Source organism: Porites lutea, chromosome 1 (genome assembly GCF_958299795.1).
Source record: "Porites lutea chromosome 1, jaPorLute2.1, whole genome shotgun sequence".
NCBI classification, from domain to species: Eukaryota; Metazoa; Cnidaria; class Anthozoa; order Scleractinia; family Poritidae; genus Porites; species Porites lutea.
This window is the reverse complement of record NC_133201.1, coordinates 19,696,281-19,717,703: the sequence shown is the minus strand read 5'-3', so window position 1 is coordinate 19,717,703 and position 21,423 is coordinate 19,696,281. Positions and strand designations below refer to the sequence as shown.

Genomic DNA, 21,423 nt, shown 5'->3' with positions numbered 1-21,423 from the left:
TACATACAGTCCGTAAAAGCCACACTGGCAATGTATTAGTTTAATTTTTAATGATTAACTTACATCTTCATTGTACAGCTGTTCAATCCATTGCACTGGGTCAGTGGTTTCAGTTGTGCATAAATAACTTGTTCTTAACTGTATGTGCTTGTAATTTGTGTGATATTTCTCTTCAATGGCACTGCAATCTTGAAATCCGTATTTACGTGACTGTAAACAGAAAACAAAAATATTTCACTTTGACAGCTCATTCTTTGTAGAGTTTCCTCTCTGAGTATTGTCACTTGCACTGGATGTCTAAAAGGCCTTGTTGGATAGAAAGTGTGCATAAAATGTATACAACTAACCAATAACAAAACTTAATGCCTTGCTTACCCTTTCCTTATATAAATACACAGGTAAAAAGACAACTTTTTTCCAGCTGTTTGGCATTATAACTTGTAATGCTGTATTAACAATTATCTTCCCTGCTAGCAGCCTCTTTTCTCTGGTGCTGCAGAAGACCAGGGAAAAGCCAGGCCTCTTCTAGCAGGGGGACGATATTATCCACACACAGAAAATTATCATCACTTTCAATTCTTTTAAATACACATGTTCATGTAGTTAAATCCTACAAAAAGATCATAGTACCAAAAACAATAATTATCTCCTTTAAGGATAGTTTGAACAACTCTAAAGAATACCCTGTTAATTCTGTTCAACACACCTATAAACCTAACTGATGGGAGTACCCCTCCATCCCTCCCTCCCCACCCCCTCAAGGCCTACCTGTCTGCTAAAGCTATGAGAAAGTCTCTAACCTGGTAATGGTTGCTATAATACTTAGATTTACAATACCATATGGAAATTTATTTGCAAAATCTGCTTTGCCATCAGCACACAAAAAAAATCCCATTACAGGAGAAGATGGAGACTTGCCATTCCATTTAAAGAAACTAAGAGTCATCATTCAGCAAAACCAAGAAATTGATTCAGTCAACCCGACTTGGAGGTGGTAATCCGACTGGACCACAAGAAAAAGACCTTTGTCTTTTAAAACTTTCCCCCTTTGCCCATATTGTCTACATTTGATGATAAAAAAGCAATTGTATTAAGAGGGAGAAATGTATAACAAAATCAATGTTGACATGTCTTACCCCCGATCACGAAACCGCAGGACCTCTAATCCCTGCTTAAAAGTTTGTCTGTGTTGGAAAGTGTACTTCAGAGGATTGACAATCAAGGACACTCAGCTTGGGTTACACTGCTCTGGTACCTGCCTTTCCCTCTTCCAGTGCTGTTTTGTAATGATTTTTTGGTGGAATTGTCCAAGTTCAAACATTGAAAGGAACAGAGAAAAGGAGGTCGAGCACAACATGTGAACGTTATTCCTTCAATTGACCAAATGTCATGGATTGTAGATTTCATTCCTTTTCTCTAAGGGGGGGGGGGGGGGGGGGGGGTGGAGGTGGAGGGAGGGGCATGCCCCAAGCCACTTAGGTTCTAAGAGGGTCTTAGTGACCTTTAACTTCCCATGACACATGGGTAACCACCTTAATTATATCAGACACTGAAAAATAATATTGAAACAGAACTCTCTGTGAATTATCCAAAAAAAGAGAGGAAAAAGAAAAAAGTCACAAGTACAAGCATTGCCACATAAAAAAGGTATTTTATAGTACAGTTGTAAGTGTTGTGAGCTGTAATTCTAACCATTTTCAGTTTTCTGATGAAATGTAGGGAATGATGTGTATGCAACTGCATTTAAAATAAATAGTTCATGGGATTTTACCTGAAAAATAAAAATCATTCACAGGCATGTTGTGGGTGGCGAAAAAAAGTTCTGCAGACTGAACATCTCCGACCCGCATAACTGGCCAGATTGTTTTTGTGCGTGAGAGTTTTTTGAGGCAATTAGCCACAAGAAGTGAGCGTCTCCTCCTTATTCTCCACATGGCTTTACAGCTCCTCTACCAAAACTTTGTGCACACTTTCAATCCCGCCAGCTATGAAGGCTAAAAATGGCCCCTCTCCATCACTTAAAATTCAAATGCTCCATCCATAATTAAGTCTAGTTACTGTAGTTGTTGATGTTGTTGTCCTTTGTCAGAGGATCAGCTTACCCTTTGTACTGCACATAAGGGAAAAAAACTCAACATGGCTGACTAAAACACTAACGTTTACCCCCTGCCCCCAACATTTACAAAAACTGTAGAAGAATAAAAATACTCTAATACAGTTACTATTCCTTTGTTGTTACATACATGTACATGAAGTGGAGCCATTACCTTTCTTTGAATTTGGTTGCATTTTTCCAAACCATTATGGGTCAAACATGTACCCAAGGCTAATTTTTGAACAGACAAACATTCCACTATAATCTGTTAGGGTATTTGTAAATAAACAATAAAAAAACACTGAGAACATTAGGCAAGGTTTCTTTAAGCATTTGCACAGAAATATTCATTACTACAATGTTGCAGCAGCAGCTTTTACGTTTAATTTACACCATGTACTACAATAATACAACCCGTACAGGTGTACACATGTTAACTCATGATTACACTGTATGGTGTAGTGGTACATGATATCCACAGAATGACCAGCCTCCTCTCTATCAGCAATATTTTATTGAATATTTTGTTTACCTGTTTTAATTTTTGGTCTAGTATTTCAAGTCAGCATAAACACTCTTACTCCTACATTGTATTATAGATTTCTAAGAATCAATTCTCATTTCAAGACATTCTTTGACTGTAAAGCTCAATTCACTGTATCAGGTACCTTAAATCCTTTAAAAACTTTGTTACAGATATCTTGGTTGTTTAACAACTGGACGTGCTGATCTCTGCTGTGAAGAAAACAGAGAAAACGATTAACTCCTTCGATAGGCAAAAATTAATAATAAATTATTTTGTAGTTACTTGATTTTTTTTTCCTTCCACGTCAAGAACACAAGAAACTTTTAAATTTCTTCTTTCCGTCTGTGTTTTCTGACTGTGAATTTTTAACCTTACCATGAGAAACTATGGCATGACAAACCAACCCTCAGAAAGAGGGGATAATCATTAATTTTGTACATGTATTAAGTGCCCACCAACCCTCAGAAAGAGGGGATAATCATTAATTTTGTTTACATGTATTAAGTGCCCGCCAGCTTTCTCCAGCTTGCACTGTACTCATGGGCAAATAACCAAAACTCAACAAATCAGGGCATGCACTTTACCTTTTTATGCTATAAAAACAAAAACATTGGTGGGTTAGCTGCTGAATGGCAGATAATAATAATTATTAAAAAAGTAATCTGCATTATAAAATAATTGATTATACAAGAAATTTGATGCTGATCACTGTTAGGGCTTAAAGGGTTAACACATCACTCAGGTCAATCACACATAAAGGTTCTAAGAATAACAAAACATGATTTCTAAGAGAAAAGGGTCTGTAATGTTAAATAAATTTTCCTCATCAGTACCATGAAAGGATCGAAATGTAAGGAAAACAGTGTGGACCATTAACTACAGTACAGTATATTCATCTTGATAAGTGAAATGAAATAGAAAAAGATTTACTTATTTTTGGACAAAAAAGTTGTGTTTACACTTGTACAAATGTTAAAGCTTAAACACTGATTTATTCACTATCAATGTGAGCATTACATGTTTTTGTATAAATCTTTGTGCTATTTATATACAGTGGAATCCGGTTGATACGGTCACCAATGGGTAAAAAAAAATTGGCTGTATTAACGGGGTGACCATAATTATTACCAGGGCAGGGTCAAATTTCATGACTTGAGGCTGTTGTGACAAATACACCATACATTGCATTCACACTTCTTGAGTGACAACTGTTCTCTTTAATGAACAGCCAGAATGTAGAACCTGTAAACAGTACTTGGAACTTTCCTTCACAACATAGAACACTTTTAAAAATCAGCCATAATTAAACCGTCACAAATGCATTTTGGTCTAAAAACAAAACAAGAACAGGCTCTGCTTACTAACTACATGTAGGTCAATGAAATTCACATGTCACACGCATTTAAAATTTCTAAATTTCGAATGAGTGACCATATAAATGGGGTGAAATTATAGAAGATTCTAGTGTTTGGGATTTTAAAGACCTGGCTGTTTTAACAGGTAACCGCATTAATGAGGGTTTTCTTTTTTTTAAGAAAATGTATGGCCTTTTTGCTGGCCCGAAAAAAAGTGGCCGTAATAATGAGTTGACCGTATTACCAAGGTGGCTGTATAAGACAGGGTACCACTGCAGTACACAAGATTTCCTTGGTGCAGCATATATGAATGCTTACCAAAAGGGTTTAAGATAAACAGAAACTGCGATAAAAACAAGGTGCTAGTACATGTATACTAAAAGTGCGTGTAATTTCAAATCAGTGGTCAAAGGAACAGCAAAGATGAACAAAATGAAAAACAATTGATAAGATTCTGATGTTTTGAATTCCAGCTCAACTCAACAGATATCTAGTGTAAAATAATAAATGTTTTGGAAAAAAGGTTCTCCAGATGAATTATCAGCATTTTTATTCAGAAAGACATCTTACAGTGCTCATTTGTTTACAGGAAACTTATCAGCTAGGTGTATTTGAAAGGCATTACATGTATGCTTGTGCAAAACTTACAAAGCAAAACAAACAAATGTATTAATTGAACCTGATCTCAGATGACAGAAGAAACGACAGGTTTTCCAAATCATTAAATCATCGAGTCTAATCAGTTTATAAGTTACTTATTTATTATGTCTGGAGTGCAAATTTTAGAAACATTCCTTGCTTTACTTTGACCCAATGAAAACCAAGTTGCCCAGCAAAAGTTCAAACTCTTCAAAACTAGACCCATTCATTTATGGAAATAAACTTTGTTTACATGAATAAGAGGTGCTTAGTACTGAAGGGTAACAGGGTTTTCCTCAAGAGATTGCAAAAGTCTTAGGTAACTAAATATTAGTGAAGACATTGTTGAAATGTTGATTGAGTTTCACAGCTTACATTATTTCTTGCATGACCTTACATGAGTATACATGTACATGTAGATTCAGGATGTATTTTGTAGAATAAAATGTTTAAACTGAAACAATTACAATCATGTTTGGAGCAATTCTATGTAAATACAATAAACACCTGCGAATAAGAACCTGTGCGGGATTAAGAACCTCCTGGCAGAAATTTGCCACTTTAATATCCCAAAATACAAGAGCCTGTTTTAACAGCCAATTCACAAGATCAAGCAGGTTCTCATGTGTGGGTTTAAGTTAAGGTATGATACAGTGTAAACAATTTAACCAAGGAGTGCAACGTCGACAGTGTGAAATTTAGTATAACAAGAACATACTGACCAAACTGTATTATTATGTTTGGTTATCAGCTTTGTTACATGTGCAACTGTAGAGTCATTATAAGGATACAATATTGTGAATAAATATTGTATTTTTAAGACCAAACCCAAGTTCATTTCGGTAGTCAACAATCTATTATCTACTTAATAATAAAAATTAAGAGCCTAATTAAAAACCTATTTAGCCTACAGGTAAATAAAAAATTACAGTGTACCAATAAGTACCCCAAAATACAAGAACCTCCATTGTACAATATTTTTTTTTCTTTTGCCAGACTTCAAAAAATAGTATTGGTAGGTTATTATTGGCCAGTGTCTATTGTATAATAAATAGCAAATGAAAGAAAAATGATTAGAGCGGTTTTCACTTGACTGTCGAAAGGGATTGGTTTTGGTTTTGGTTTTGGTTTTACTACGCTCTTTGGTTGGGTAGTGTATTTTCTTTGGTTTTGGTTTTACGACAGTCAAGTGAAAACCGCTCTATGATCAAAGTATTCACTCACTGTCACATCTGTCCAAGCTTCGTTCAATTTTCGGCCTCAAAACAAATAATAACGAAAACCTGAAGTACACTACAGTGCTTCCCAATAACACATGCCCTCAAAACGTCTTTTTCTATCACTTGAAACTTGAGTTCTGTGAAAATCAATCAACTGTTTCTATTGTTTTTCCCCATGCTCTAAAACAGAAAATAATTATTTCACTCAACAAGCAAAAAATGGCAAGGACGAACCTCATTCCCAGGTTCTCTCTCCCACCCATCAAGAGACCCAGGTTAGGTCTGGTTTTGTGTCTCCTAGAATCTGGGAGATTACAAACAAACGATTTGGGGGAGGGGTATATTTATTAAGTGTGAGATTTGTCTCTGCAGAGCATAAAGTACGTGTAGATGGAAAGTGCAGCCATGAAACTACGTACCTGACCTTGTCTTAAAGGTCATGACTAGCCAAAACATAACCCTTGCAAAATCCTTTGACAGCGAAAGTGTACTGAACTTCAGAATATCGGGATATTAATCTATCGGGGATGCTTTGGCACATGCAGAGGAAATTGCGGATTAGCTGCCTGTGCAGTCAAAAATAATTTGCGCAGTGGTATTCATATCAATCGAAATGCACTGGATTTGAATTACCATTTCTATGTTGTGGAGGCCACAGAAAACAGATGTACATGTATGTGTTTTCAAGACTACCATTATAGCAGAGCTCTCATGTGCCCTAATGGTGTAGGTTTTGCAGTACACTGATTCGGCCCGATTACCAGCAGCCACTGTCAGGCAAACCTTCAATGCAAGTTTAACATAGAGGGATTTTCCCTTCAATTTAAACATTGCTGTCGTTGGTTAGCCAGAACACAAGGTTTTGATTTCTCTTAACTTGTTTATCTAGTGGCATTTCCATTTAGGCAGAAATTTTCCATAGTTTCCATTATAGTTGTAGAGTTAGCAAATGTATCTTGCTCTTGCGGACCCTTGTGATCATTGTGTGAATGAGACAAAATTGAGAGACAAAGGCTCCTCCCTCAGAAAAAATTTTGTTCTGGAGACACGTGACCAGACGCAACCAGGGTCTCTCTCTCTCTCTCTCACTCCGCAGGGACTGGTAGGAGAGAACCCTGGGGACAAGGTTGGGCAAGAACATTTTTGGATAATGAAGGGGTTTCCAATTTCGCTGAGATGGAGGATTATAAAGTTGAAGCAAAATGGACAATGGCTGAATGAAATAGCTGAAACACTCTTTCTTTACTACATGTATACAAAGGTTTTCAGGTAGCTACTTGTAAGATTAATTTTTGATTGTACGAAAACACAAGGTGTGAGAAATCTGCCAAGAAATAAGTCAAAGAAAAGAAAGACATGTATTAGCAGAGTGGAATGTGAATATGGATTTGTTAGGTTGGAGAACTTCTTATCATTCGTCATGCTATCAAAGAGAATCAAATCAGCTCTATCTTATGATGAATCATATCCGTTTGTGTATATTGGACATGTGGGTGCTCTTCCAGTGAAACACTGAGAGAACATTCTCTAGCAGAGAATGGCAAAAAACAATGCAAACAGTTAATTGACATCCAAGAAGACTCAAGTTTCAACCAACAGAAAAAAACCTTTTGAGGGTGCGGATTATTGGGAACCGCTGTACAATGTAAAATCTTTGTTCTTAACATTATTCCTTTGTCAAATGCAAATAATAAAATGCTGACAGTACACTGTACACACAACTTATTACATTAACTTAAGCTAGCATGAGGTCTTCTTGCAATCCAGGATTAAACATCACTTGTCAGTCAACGAAACATTCATAACACAGAGATACAATGTAAACACATTAGCAAATCAATGATTGATTCTCTATGTGCTTTAAACTCCATACACTGTACCATAGCTTGATTTTTCAATAGAAATTTGGATTGGAAGAGCTTACTATAAGTACATGTAAATTGGTCTCTCATAAAGTTGATGTAGTGAACCCATTCCTCTCTTGTGCTTTAATTTATCGCCGTCCAGATCAGAGCATGGGAATGGCAATCAGACACTCAAGAAAGAAGCATCTTCAATTTCTACTTTTCCTTTTTCTTCTTAATGCTTTATTGAACAGAACTATACCTCCGTAATTACGTTTGCAAGCATCGTGAATGTTGATGAAGGCAACAATATAAGGGTAGTAAATCCCCAAAAGGACAAGTGCAAACGGCTGTGTATAAAAGTGGGACGGGGACAAGGGGACAGGGACATTGGGACGGGTGTGTGGGGACTCGGGACTTGGGGACGTGAGACGAGGCACTTGAGGACATCAAGTATGGGACGCGGGGATGTGCAGGATGGGGACTCAGGGACATCAAATACAGGGACGCAGGGGACACGGACTGTAAATAATTATTGCAAAAGTCGGAGGTAAATGCGATATCAGTCACTTTCCTCATGAATATGTCTTGGTGAAGGCAACTTAGGGTTCCTCCATGCCTGTTTACGAAGTGAAGACTCGGCGAAGACCCCCTGCATTGAAGAAAGTGAAACCATTGTCCTCGTTTTCTTGCTAATAGAATATTGGAACCCAAAGCAGGGTAGGGTGGTTTGCGGTCGCCAAAATTTTAGTAGAATAACAGCATTCAATTCCAAATAAATAAAAAATTAAGTGGCATATATAAGCGAGCTTCGAACCCCGAAGTGCTAGCTCCGAAATCCATCGCCTGTACTGCTAATCCAACAACAACAACAACAACAACAAGTTTATTTCAAATTAAATATAGCTTACAAAGCTTGTGCCCGCAATTAGCGAAGGCTATTCAAGGCGGGTACAAGAGAAAAAGGAAAATTGTATAAATATATATATCACGATTCTGTTAAACGAACAATCCTAGAAGCAATCTAGTTTGTCGTGTGGTTTATAGCCAGAGTGAGACAGGAAGGCAGACTGTACTTCATACGGAAGCACACCATGTTACGATTTGAGAATTGCCCTGTAATATCAGAAACTCTAATATAGTCGTCCTCTTTTTCCAGTATTTCAAAGAGTTTTCTCTTTAGTTCGCTTTTGAATTGATTTTTTTTAAGTGTTTTCATAGAAAGTGGAATACTGTTCCAAATTAAAGCACCGGAAATAGAGAAGGCTTGCTTCATATTTTCAGTTCTAACTTGTTCAACATAGTAATATTTTCATTAGTAACAGATCTAGTCCGGTAACTGTGGACAGAAGACAGTTTCGTGAACATGTTCTTAATGTTATCAGGAGCGAGATTATTATGGACGTCGTACATTAAAAGGCTCATTTGCTCAAATAGCAAGAACAATATCGGCAACTGTTTCGTTTCTAAAAACAACGGAACTGAGTTCTTGGTTCAGCGAAGAACATTAGGCTACGGGCTCTCTTCTGGAGAACCAGTAGTTTATGAAGATGCGTTTCAGCAGCATGACCCCATGCACAGATACCATAACTGATATAAGGCAAAATTAAAGAGTGGTATAAAGTGAGAAGTACATGACGGGGAACAAAATGTCTGAGCTTGGCGATAATTCTGATTGTTTTACTGACTTTTTGACAAACGAAAGGTTCGAATCAATGAGTATACCAAGATATCTAATATAATTTTTCATTTCTAACGGATGACTGGTATTTGAACTATTGTTAATCCACAGGGGATTCAACTATTGTAGCAATATTTATTTTGTTCTACATATTTTTAGTGGCAAACCCAACAGTAAATGCTTGCTAACAGTACTTAAAGGTTGATTTCCACTGACACGTTTTTGGCTATGCACGTTAACGCAAGTACATTTTAATCAGGTAAATAAGATAGAGGAAAGATATAAATAATTGTTGAGATTAAACGTGAAGTTGAGTGAGATTCTACTTTTATGCTTACGTACACGACCTTTCAGACATTGCCTCTATTTTATTTGTGAACGTAAATTTTACACACGTAGGCATGGAAAAATTACGCGACAGCAGAAATCAACCCTAACCCTAATTAGGATAGTCAGTGCGCTTACTCCTATTATTTAACAATTATTCGCTGAAGGCGAAGTAACAATATTGTTGAATAGTCCGACGAAGTCGAGGGGATTATTCAACAATATTAACTGAGCCTGAGGTGAATAATTGTTTTAGTATATACATATGAAGTGATCTCAAGAGAATCAGAAAGGAAATTATGAAAAAAACGACTAGTTTGATTCACGGGTGAATTAATGCGTGAACATGTAGCCGTAAAGAGCAGATGCACAACAGTTGGATCTTTACAGTATTTTCAAACATGGCAAATTGTAGTTTTAATTTTTTGTAAGCTTTAGCATCAATGATTGAAAAGAAAATGTTGAAAGTTTAAATAACTCCCCTTTCTGAGAAGAAACACAGAGCTTTATTTTCTTCTGTCAAATAACCGTGAATGAGACAGTTTTTTTTGGTCGCTTCTTGCAAATGCTGTCAACAGTGGCTACGAACAAGGTGGGCGTTGTTTATCTACAGTGCAGTGTTCCTTGCCATGTTAACTCGCTGCCACGAACAATTTTCGAAAATATTTGCTCTCCTTTTTTTCTCCAGAAATTAACTTATTAATACTTTCAGGCAAAGTTGATCGTGCAAGGAAATCCCAAGTTCACAAAACAGTGACAATAGCAGCCTCGTTTTCTTTTGTACACTGGTCAATAAAAACATTGCTTCGAGCGTATGAAAGTCAACTACAGTAAATCATGATCACTTTGCAATAAAATCACGCTGTTTTAACACCATGAAGTCTTTTCTTACCTTCAAAATCATCAACTCTGGGATATTCTTGTATCTTAAAAAAGTTCTTACTCTGAAACTTGGCAAAACACCCAGTTCATGACAGCGATTTTGTTTTGCTTTATATTCACCGCCTCTTGCAGTGAATATAACGTCATAGTCCAAGATAGCGAACCAATCAGATTACTTGAATCACCAAGATCACTGAGTGTGTATATACTAAAAAGAAATATTGCGTGTAAACATCATAAGGTCTCCAATGTGGTTTTGGAAGATGGAACCTAATGTTGACCATAAATAACACAATTTCACGAAGAATGAGATATCGCATTTTACCTCCGACTTTTGCGATAATCATTCACATCCCGCATCCCCTGTGTCCCTATATTTGACGTCCCCACGTCCCTGTCCCACACGTCCCTGCGTCTCACACTTGATGTCCTTAAGTCTCTCGTCTCGCATCCCCAAGTCCCAAGTCCCCACACACACGTCCCAATCGATGTCCCTGTCCCCTTGTACCCAGTCCGACTTTTATACACAGCCAGTGCAAACAGGACCCTGGACCCATGCAAGCTACAGCAAGAATGGTGAAAAAACAATACAATGTAGACCTGTTTACATTAGCGTAACAACAAGTTTGCAATGTATCACACTTTTTCGTACATTTTATCACTAACACTACACAACTACCACACAAAACTTCCTAAATTGTTTCATGTTTTACACTTTTGTGTCTGTATGGAAGACACAAGATAAAAATTGTCTTTTTGTTTCTCTGAACTTAGATAAATGTACAGTCCTTGAGATTTCAACTAGAGAAAAGCTTGCCAACATTAAATTTTTTAGCAAATTGCACAAGGTGATGACTTTTGAAACAGTGCAGATTTACTTCTTAAGTCGTTGCTGTAGTGGTTGCCTATTTCCTAGAAGCCATTAAACTTTTGATGCTCAAGTACTGTTCCTATGTGTATATTTAATGATTTTCCAAAGACCTGATATTTACAAAATAATGCACTCTCTTCAAATTAGAAAGTTTATGCGCTTTTAGGAAATTGGCCTTCTTCCCAATGTATTCAAAGAAATGCTTTTAATGGCAAATCAAGTTCATTCCTATATTACTAGAAGTTCTAATACTTTCTGCATTATTTCCTGCCCACACAAATATAGGACTTTTTGGTATAAGATTTCAGGGTGCAAAATGTTTCAATTTACAAAGTGCTGCTACTATCTCTCTTTTTAAATCTACATGTACATGTACATTGAAAGCATTTCTCCTTAGCTGATTCTCCAGTGCTCCAGTGATGCTTTAGTGCACCAGTTGTTGCACGTTTAATAAAGTTACATGTACTTTTTTTTTTGAACGGGCACCAAGAAATGTTGCTCAGGCTCCTTACTTCTTATTTTAGGGCCAAAAAATTTTCTTAGGCAGCAGCCTTGATGCAACGTATTGAATGACTGTATTTTTCTGGCAAATAAATGAAGTGAAACTGAAACTGAAGCTACAGTACCTAATAACATTCCATGATGTGTACACAATGCACTGATCCAGTGTACTTCAAAATACATGTACTGCTGTCATAATTTGGGCTCTCGTACAACAGAATCAAACCATGTGAAAATGCAAAACTGATGTCACACAACACATCAGAGATGTAGTGTCAAGTTTATGGAAGTCTCCAGTACTATGCAAGGTGTAGATTACAAAGGAAACAGAAAAAAGCAAAGGCTTACACAGAAGCCCAACCAACCATTCACTATGATCTTTTTCTTGCATTTCACTTGAAAATGTGTCTAAATTTTGTCCTTAGAGCTGCCAATTTATAATATTATTTTCATTTTAGCTCATTGCATTGTTTTTAGTGGTAACAATGATTCTCTTATAAATGAGAAATGCTACCACAGCAGCAGAGGGAGAGGAGAAAACTTACAAGAAAGCTAACATTCACATTTGGATTCCCTAGTACAGCTGTATGTACCTGAATCACTTTGCTGGCAAACACATTGCACATTCCCATCCAACAATCAACTGAACAATCACCTGAAAAAAAAAGCACTTTATTTGAGTGTCAAGGTATTTAAAACGAAAGTACTAATTTGAGACACTATTTTTATGTCTCCAACTGGAAACGGGACCACCATTTTATGTGGTCATCAGAGCCACGGGAAGGTCTAGCCACTTGCACTGCAAAGGGAGTACCTTCATTTCTCAGTTATTTTAAGACCCTGAGTATTGGTCCGGCCCCGGATCCGCTACCTCCCGCTCTGCAGTCAAGTGCTAATCCTGCCGTGCTGAGACAACTTCACTTTGATATTCTTTGGTGACTATAACAACGAGCTCATATGGTTAATTTGAAAAATGATAAAGAGATAATTGTAAATGGATTACCTTGCAAATTCAGGAGGAAAAAACACATGTATGAGAAATAGGTGAGAAAGTGGCATAACTGTATTTAGTAAAATCCAATTAGTGGTCTATTATCAATGCTGCGTTCTGTTCTGTTTTCCTCATGCCCTCTGAGTTAATAGCCCATTCAGCCTTCGGCCTCATGGGTTATTGACTCAGAGCCCATTCGAGCTCAAGGAATAATTGTTAAATAGCACATGTAAGCTTATGCATAAAATTATGGCACTTGGTGATATCTTCATCGAACAATTTTAGCTCCCACGGCGTATCAAAGTGAAAATACAACCATACTTGTAGAATTTCTGCACGGCCTCCCATTGCAAGACCGTTGCAAATCATTTTTAACATCTCCAGGTTAAAAACTTCACGAGAATTGCAAAAACAGCGATGTCATACGATCTTTCATCCGCCATTTGACTCATGTTCGACAGAGCTGAACAACGTCTGCGCATGTGCAGTGACGGGAGAGGTCTGGGATCTAAACAAGTATCATTTAGCTTCATTTGCAAAAGGATTTTCAAAACATCCCTACATTTTGGACATTTTTAAGGTGGATTCTGAATATTTAAGGTTCCCATTTAAAGTAAAGGTAGATTATTTCATACTTTATTCAATTCTCGTTTCTACCTTTGTAATTTTTCTTCTACTTTTTTCTATGAACAAAAGAAAACGAACGAACGAAGCGTCCCGGCTATAAATAGCATCGTTTGCAAAAGGATTTTCAAAACATCCTCACATTTTCCCTATTTTCAAGGTGGTTTCCGAATATTCAAGGCTCCCATTTAAACTAAAGGTATTTTATTCAATTCTCGTAAACTTCCATCTCCGTAATTTTTCATCCGTTTTGGCTATGAACAAAAGAAGATGCACGAAGATTTGTAACAAAGTTTATGACTTTCATGACTTCTTGTGTCTCTGGTATCATTTGAACAGGCTCTCTGTTTTTGGACGGGGATGAAAAAATCGCGAGGAGAGGGATTCCCTTCTCTCTCCTCGCGATTTTTTCACCCTTTCCCCAAACAGAGAGCCTGTTCACAGGCTACTGGTATTATCGCGCTCAAAGCCGGCTTTCTCGCCACCAAGAAACGGTCAACAACTGTTATCCCTCGGCTACATTACAAAGATATGCTCCTCCTTAACCACAACAACGTAATGTTTAAGTAAATCGTTTACGTACCATCGAAGAAAAGTCGCCCAAACTCCAGCACATTGCTCTTTTTTAATTTCTCAGTCATCTTTGTGCAAACTTACTGCCGCTTACTGGCGATCAAAACAATGGCAAACCTCGCCGGGACAGTCAAAAACATTTTCCTTGATCCCTGGTTTACGTAACATTTCTTTCTACGAGTTGCATTTCTTACGTACTCGTACAATTTCTCCTTCGTTGGCATTCACAAATTTGAGTTTAACAGATGGTCGAACATGTAAGAATTCCACTTCGCCGGCATTCTCGTCCCCAGAGCCCGTCGTTTCTTGGTCACGTGGTCGGGAAACGAGGGGCTCTGGAAGCAGCCGTTACCGGATGTCAGAAAATTTCTGACATCCGGTCGCGCATGTGCAGAAGTTACAAGTCTCACTGCTCATGCTCATAACGGATTTTTGTCCCTCCCCGCTCCACTGGGGGAAAAGTTTTACTTCCTGAGCTCTCTCCAGAGAGTGGCTTCTGTGGGATGTTTTGAAAATGCACCACTTCACTCGACTTGGGTTCACTGATAATTTGGAGAATTTGAAGAAGACAGTAACAGAAACCGGCTGAACACACTGTTGGTTTGCAGAACTGAGACAATTAATCGGCAAACTATCGTCTGAGTTATGTGAGTTTTTTTTCAATCCGTTTGGGGAACAAACACTGGGAAAGCTATATCGCAAAGATCGATATAATGCGGGAAAAAGTCAATCTAAAAAGGTATCTTGTTCCATGTCCTGCAACTGCTATCTTACTTCAAAACGCTTTTTGAAACGAAACCATTCATGTGTTGTGTTCGGAGAGTAAAAAATATATTTCATTTCACTCGAGATGGTTGTGTGTTTTCCTATGTTTATTTCCTTTTGTAGTGTCGCATGTCGTGGTTTTAATTTTGCCCATGAGCTTTTGTGTACAACACGTGTTAGACAACCGAAGGATTTACGTCGAAACAAATCAATATTAATCATTTTACCGACCCAGGGTAAAAAACCTATATTACAAGGTTTGTCCAGGAGAAGTGACAGTCTAATACACCTCCATGGGCTGGTTCCATGGGCTTCCATGCATGGCAACTTTATACAGTACTGAGTGAATCAAATTCCAGTTCAGAACTTGAACGCCAGTTTCCTAACCTTAATCATAAAACTTCGGGGTCATTTGGTGTTTATGGGGGGGGGGGGGGGGGGGCGGTTATCCTCCTAAAGATTTCAGGTATCATCTCCTAACTAAAAATCATCATGAGACAGTACCTCAAAGAGAAAGTTTTCAATAATTTTGCTGTCAGACTCAGAGAATCATTAATACCTGAAAAATGTTGATTGTGTAGTGACCAATCAACATAATGTTCAGTACACATGCACAACCAAACCTCAAAACCACAAAGTAATTACCATCGCTCTTTGAGGTTTTGTTTTCTCACCCCTTATTAGCTTTTTCTTTGCAACGCAATAGCATTTCCTGAATAACTTTTGGTATTCATGGTTTTGTAACTTTCACAGTATAGGTGAGCTCTTGTCACTTCTGTTATAGGGGTATAAACAGCTATATGTACTTTTGATTACCGGTTACCAATAAAAAGTGTTTCCCAGGACACTAGTTTAGTAGGAAGTGATGGTAATTATGCAAATGCATCCAGAGAGAAACCTGTTTAAGTATCACTTATGAGCTCATGGGTTACACATCTTTGTAAGGGGTTTGAAGGGTTTTTTTTCTTAGGGGATGGCTTACAACCAGGGGGACATTTTTTCTTGTTCACTGGTAAATCAGGACCTAACTGGGGGGCTTATAAGTTGGGGGGAGGCTTAAAAGCAGTAGTTTATGCCTGTGCCAGACATTCAGGTATTGGGGAAGGTGCAAAGAGAACAAAACTAAAAAAACCCTACTTTTTTTAATACTCTACTTCTCACTATCTGAATGCCTAGAACGGGTTACCATAAGCTATAGAGCTGCACTTTCTTATCTGGAACGGTGAAATGTAGAGTGATATATGCACTGTATATAGATTGTATGCTTTAAGAGATCCCCCCGTTAAGAAGTACACCTTGAGTAGCACACAACCCAAAAGCATTTTCTTGGGTAGCTGCTCTCATCACCACGTTTTGAGACTGGAGTTTAAGACCTGCAAGGTGTGAAATTGGGGATAGAACTTTGGATCAGGCCTGAAATAGAATAGTAAAAATCACATAGTTTGGTCAAAATTTGGCAAGGCAAGAAGCATACTGTGGGGTGAATCTGAACTGATTTTTGGGGATAGTGCCCAACCCCCAATCCCCACCCTCTGCAGTTGTATTGAAACTGAATGTGGTGCTTTATAGAGTTAAAGTACAATATCTGCTCACAGGTTTTGATAATGTATAATTTTTTAGTTCCCTTAAAATTCATTATTTTGTGTTATAACATGAGGCCTCCAACTAGGAAAAAGGTTTAACCAGAACTGAATCATCGACCAGTGGAAGCAAGTTTCAATTTGGCTCATCATTATTTGTCAATAACCAAGTAAACTAAGATGCCCTATGCTTCAGTAAGCCAATGCTCAAGGAGGGTTGGAGAGCAGGTGTGGTTTAATAGCATTGGCAAGTAAACTATGATATTGCTGTTGATCAAGCTATAATGTTATCCACCCCATCAAAGGTGACATACTGCAAAATCCAGTTGTTATCATCAACAACCACTTACCCCAGTATGATGCAAAATAGACTACTCTAGGCTGTTGTTCATTTATCATTTTATTTATTCACACCTCAGTTCATGACATCATCAAAAAATGTAGACCAAAAAAACTAGGTTGAGAACATTGTGCTACCCTATGCTGTGATCAGATAACATAATTATTTATCAAGAAAAATTGTGCAAAAGCTTCACATAATGTATGCCTAGTATAAACAGTCAAGTTTTCTTGTATTTTAGAATTCTTAAACCAAAAAGGTTGAGAACATAATTTTGTGCTACCCTATGTTGTGATGAGATAACATAATTATTTATCAAGAAAAATTGTGCAAAAGCTGTTTCTTTGTTAACTGTTCATCAGTTATAAATAACCCCAGAGCCCCTTGTTTATCTTTGTCTAAATGCCACACGACTGGAAGCCAAGCAAGGACCGTTAGGATGAGAATATCTTCTTGGAAAACATTTGTAACAAGTCGGCCACATAGCCTTTTCTTTCACAGCCCAATTCTTACTGTTAAAATAAAAATTAAAAAAAAGCCTCCGAATTATCTAAGCATGATTTAAGCATTAATTAAGTGGAAGAAAACGTGGATTGGAAAGAGTACTTGCTCTATCATCTTCTCACAATTGAAAAATTGCCTTTTGCATGCAGCCCAAAATGATTCATAAGCGATTCAGTTCTGGCTTTGTGCACTGCCATCACTGGTCTAATGAAATAAAGGCATATAACAAAATATTATCATGACCTTAGTATAGCAAAGGAGAAGTTCTTTCAGCAGAAAATACGATAAATGAAAAGCACACTGCAATAAACTTAACGTAGATATCATTTCTGTAATGTAGTCGGAACTTGATTTCCATTCCTACTGTATCACCGACGAATATCCAAAGGAATTAGAAAAACTGATTAGGCTAATTAATAACGCCATACAAGTACAGTATCTATCGCTTGATTTTTAGCGAGCAAGGAGCAACAGTAAGAGCTAACGAACCATTACTCCTCCTTTCAGTTTCCCAGGAGATGCTACGGTCGAGACAGGGGCAAAGTTTAGCGCACAACGAAGGCAATACTTTCTTTGTCAAGGCTCGTTGTATTCGTAGAAACTTCTCAAACTCCCTTCTCTTTAACTGCAATTCTCTTCTTCACTGCTATTGCATATAAAGAAAACAGGGTTGTGGCAATCAACGAAACTCAGACACTGATTTTATGTTTGCAGGTCGAGAGGCCACGAAGTAAAATGTTATGCGCAGTAGATTATATTTTTAATTTGCTTTGCGCATTCAATAGCCTTCAGCCAATGAAAAAAATCGTATTTTCCGTTGCGTCCAGAGCCACTGGTCGGTTACAAATTAAGCCGAGTGGCTCTGGGGACGAGAATGCATCCGGTCACTTTTTGTATTTCGAAATAGCCTGAGTATCAGGCGTTTCTGGGGAAAAGGGGAACCCATCTAAAATTTCCTCTCCCCTAGCCCCTTAGGAAGGCCTGATACTCAGGCTAATTTCGAAAACATAAAATTCCTGTCGCGCGAAATTTAAAAACAAAAAGCACGTAACTGGAACAAAAGATACAGAAAAAAACTGTTTCTTTTAAAAATTTATTCAGTTTTAGAGTTTCAGGCTTTTGCACCAAGGGGTTTTCTGGTTGCACCAACGCTGAAAATGGTGTTTGAAGTTTGTAGGTCGCTGGCGCTCGACCAGACCAATTTGTTTTTACTGGCTTTCTTGCCTGCTACTGGTTTGGCATTAGTTGATTTGGAAGAGGGCGATAATTGACAAGAGAACAGCAATACTTATTAAAGAAGTAACCGAAACAAGGACGCTTCATTTCAAAACATGTACACGAGCTCTCTGGTAAATAAAACTACAAAGCGAAGTTTAAAGACATTAAGGCTGAGAAATTGAAGAACTGAAAATTAAAGCTTCAATACACGATCATGCAAATAATAACTTTATAGCTCGAAAAACTATGTCTTAGCTTCAGTCATGTTGAATGGCAGTCAAAAACTTCGTTTTGATGAAAGTAAATACCTGCCGCTCAAATTTAATCAGCCAAAATTACTCAAGTTATTATCAACTTACCGTTTCTGAATCTAATAGACTAAATACTCCAGTGATCTTTGCCTGGTTATCGATAAAAGGTCAAAAACGCTTCTAAATCCGGGTCCTCCTCGGTAAATTCCTGGCTCGTAGAATATTCACTCGTATCTTTTTCCATTTGTGTCTGTCGCTGGACTGCTGATAGCCTTGAGAAAAAATTATTTATCTGCTGTGCTCTTCTCCATTCCTGTCGGGTGAACAACAAAATAATGTCAAGCATCGTCCTTAACGATTTTCTTTTCCCGAGCAACCTGAACCGGATTTGCCCACTTCTACAGCCTGTGTCAAACTTCTGAACCAAATACGCTTTTAAATGGGCCCCATTCGTGACGGCTTCTTTACCGTTTTGAGTGCCCATCCCATTGGCTGTTGATCTTTTTTGCTCAAAGAGGGATGTGAAAAGTCTAGTTCTTCTGCGGAGTAAGTTCCAGTTTCGTGAAAGGCTACATTAACGCCGTTAAGCCTCTTGGTCCAGTTTTTTCTGATGTTACCATACAGGGACTCTCTTACTTGTTTTCCTGAATCCATGTGCTGTTCAACCTCGTCGAGTGTTTTAAAACTGAGAACACATCCAGTCTCCGTGCACGGGAAAATTTTAGTTAGAGGCCGAGTGTTTTCTGCAATAGTACCTCGTTCTTTCGTTCTGACACCAGAAGGTTGAATTACCTTCAGTCCAGTGTCCCCTTGCCTTTCGATAATTACTTTGTCATACGGAATGAAACAACCTGGACCAACTTTGTAAGCTTTCCAAGCACGGACTCCCCTTTCCTCATATAAGAAGTTGTTCAGAAGGCTGATTCCAGGGATTTTGTTCCACGCCAACCGACTTAGTGCAGCTATCAACTTGTACAACAGCTGCTCTACAGCCTTTGAGGCAACTGTGGGATTCTATGGCGTTATATCCCCGCCAAAATTCAACCTTTTGTTTGCAACATTGTTGCTTTGAATTAATGCTCGTTTTTACAATCCAATATTCAACGTCTATAATTCAACATTGCGCATTCACGAATCAACATCCATATTTCAAATTCAGTGTGCTTCGTTTACATGCGACATTCGTCTGTGTGTGTGCGATATGCTTGCATCGCAATCCAACATTCTTGTTTTCCGTATTCACACACCAACATCCATATTTTAAATTCACCTTCCGTTCGTTTAAGTGCGACATTCATGCCTTTCATTGCTATGTTGATGTTCGGTGTGTGTGTTGCGGTGCAGAGTGCGATATGCTTGCAGCACAATGCAATATTCTTGTTGGACATTGAACTTCACGCTTGAGTGAGCTGACCTTCAGATGGTACGCCGCTGTACAAAACATGTGGGCTCAAGAGTGGTCGGGGTTTGCATGTCAAGATGGCGGCGTTCAGAAGAGCGTACGACATCATCCAGCAGACGATTGAAAGTCTAGACAATCCAGCTATTACCTCGTTCGAAATTGATGGAATATCGCTAAGGCTAGACTATCTAACTCGTACACTAGTGAACCTTGATAGTAACTGTGCACCAACAGATGGAATTGTTCAACTTTTGGGGGAGACCAGCAGTTATCTGCGTGTTATGGATGTACAGTCGACTGCTTGTGCCATTGAGTTTGCCCCAAAAATATTTTCTGGAGGTCGTGGACGTCCATCGTTCGAAATCAAAGAGGAACAGTTGTCTTTTCTTATCGACCAGGGCTTCCAGGTCCCCGTTATTGCCAAGTTGTTTAGGGTATCGCCACGAACGATTGAAAGAAGAATGGCAAATTACGGCCTGTCGATTTCAGGTAGACTATTTTAAAACCACTTTATACTTTTGTTTTTATTTCCAGTATGTGCATGAATGCTCATTAAATATCAGTTTATCAGTTATTAATAAGATTACATGACATGGTTCAAATTTGGTTTTGTTTCAATTTTTATTTTCCTTTGTTTTGAAGTGGATACTTCCTGGCCACGGATATAGTTTACTCGCTCTACAAATACAGTCTAATAACGTATGTTTTAGATAAACAATTAAGAATAAAAAATAGCGATAATAGTTTAGAATGACGTTTAGATGACTCACTCATCATTTTCAAATTCATATAACTAAAGTCAGGTTCTTGTAAGTTCATTATATAATAAATTGTATGTGAAAGTCTTGTTGCATGTGATTAAAAAGAAATATAATGTGGAGTGTACAATCAAGGTTATGTTTAGTCTTATTAAAAATATAAAAGGTGAAAAGCCGATGTCCGGCTTCACGACGAACTTAGACCTGGCGTATAAAGTGAACCCTAACACAAAAGCTCAAAGTCCCTACAAAATGAACCGTGCTAAAAAAAACAAAAATACAACCCACTTCTATTTGCCAGCGTTAACAACTGCTCTGCAACGCGACGAAGTGTGGCCTTTGCAGACGTGTTCGCAGAGTTCACATTATCCGCCATCACTGCCTCGCCTGGAATAGACTGAGGAAGCACGTGCAACTATTTTGAGCCCACATGTTTTGTACAGCGGCGTACCATCTGAAGGTCAGCTCACTCAAGC

General features: G+C 38.0%; 1 protein-coding gene across 2 annotated transcripts in view; it reads right to left on the bottom strand.

Moving 5' to 3' along the window:
• LOC140946275 (uncharacterized) overlaps window positions 1-14,398 on the bottom strand; it is a 111,405-nt gene extending 97,007 nt beyond the window's left edge. The window contains exons 1-4 of one of the 2 annotated variants that reach the window (XR_012166831.1): window positions 14,140-14,398; window positions 12,535-12,596; window positions 2,764-2,827; window positions 64-210 (exon numbers count right to left, since the gene is read on the bottom strand). Coding sequence is in view for 1 of the 2 variants with exons in the window: in XM_073395368.1 (XP_073251469.1) it covers window positions 12,535-12,596; window positions 14,140-14,197 (120 nt within the window). In the remaining variant the exon portion in view is untranslated. The remainder of the gene's footprint in view (window positions 1-63; window positions 211-2,763; window positions 2,828-12,534; window positions 12,597-14,139) is intronic. The other variant, XM_073395368.1, reaches the window with a different exon arrangement.
• Window positions 14,399-21,423: the final 7,025 nt, after the last annotated feature.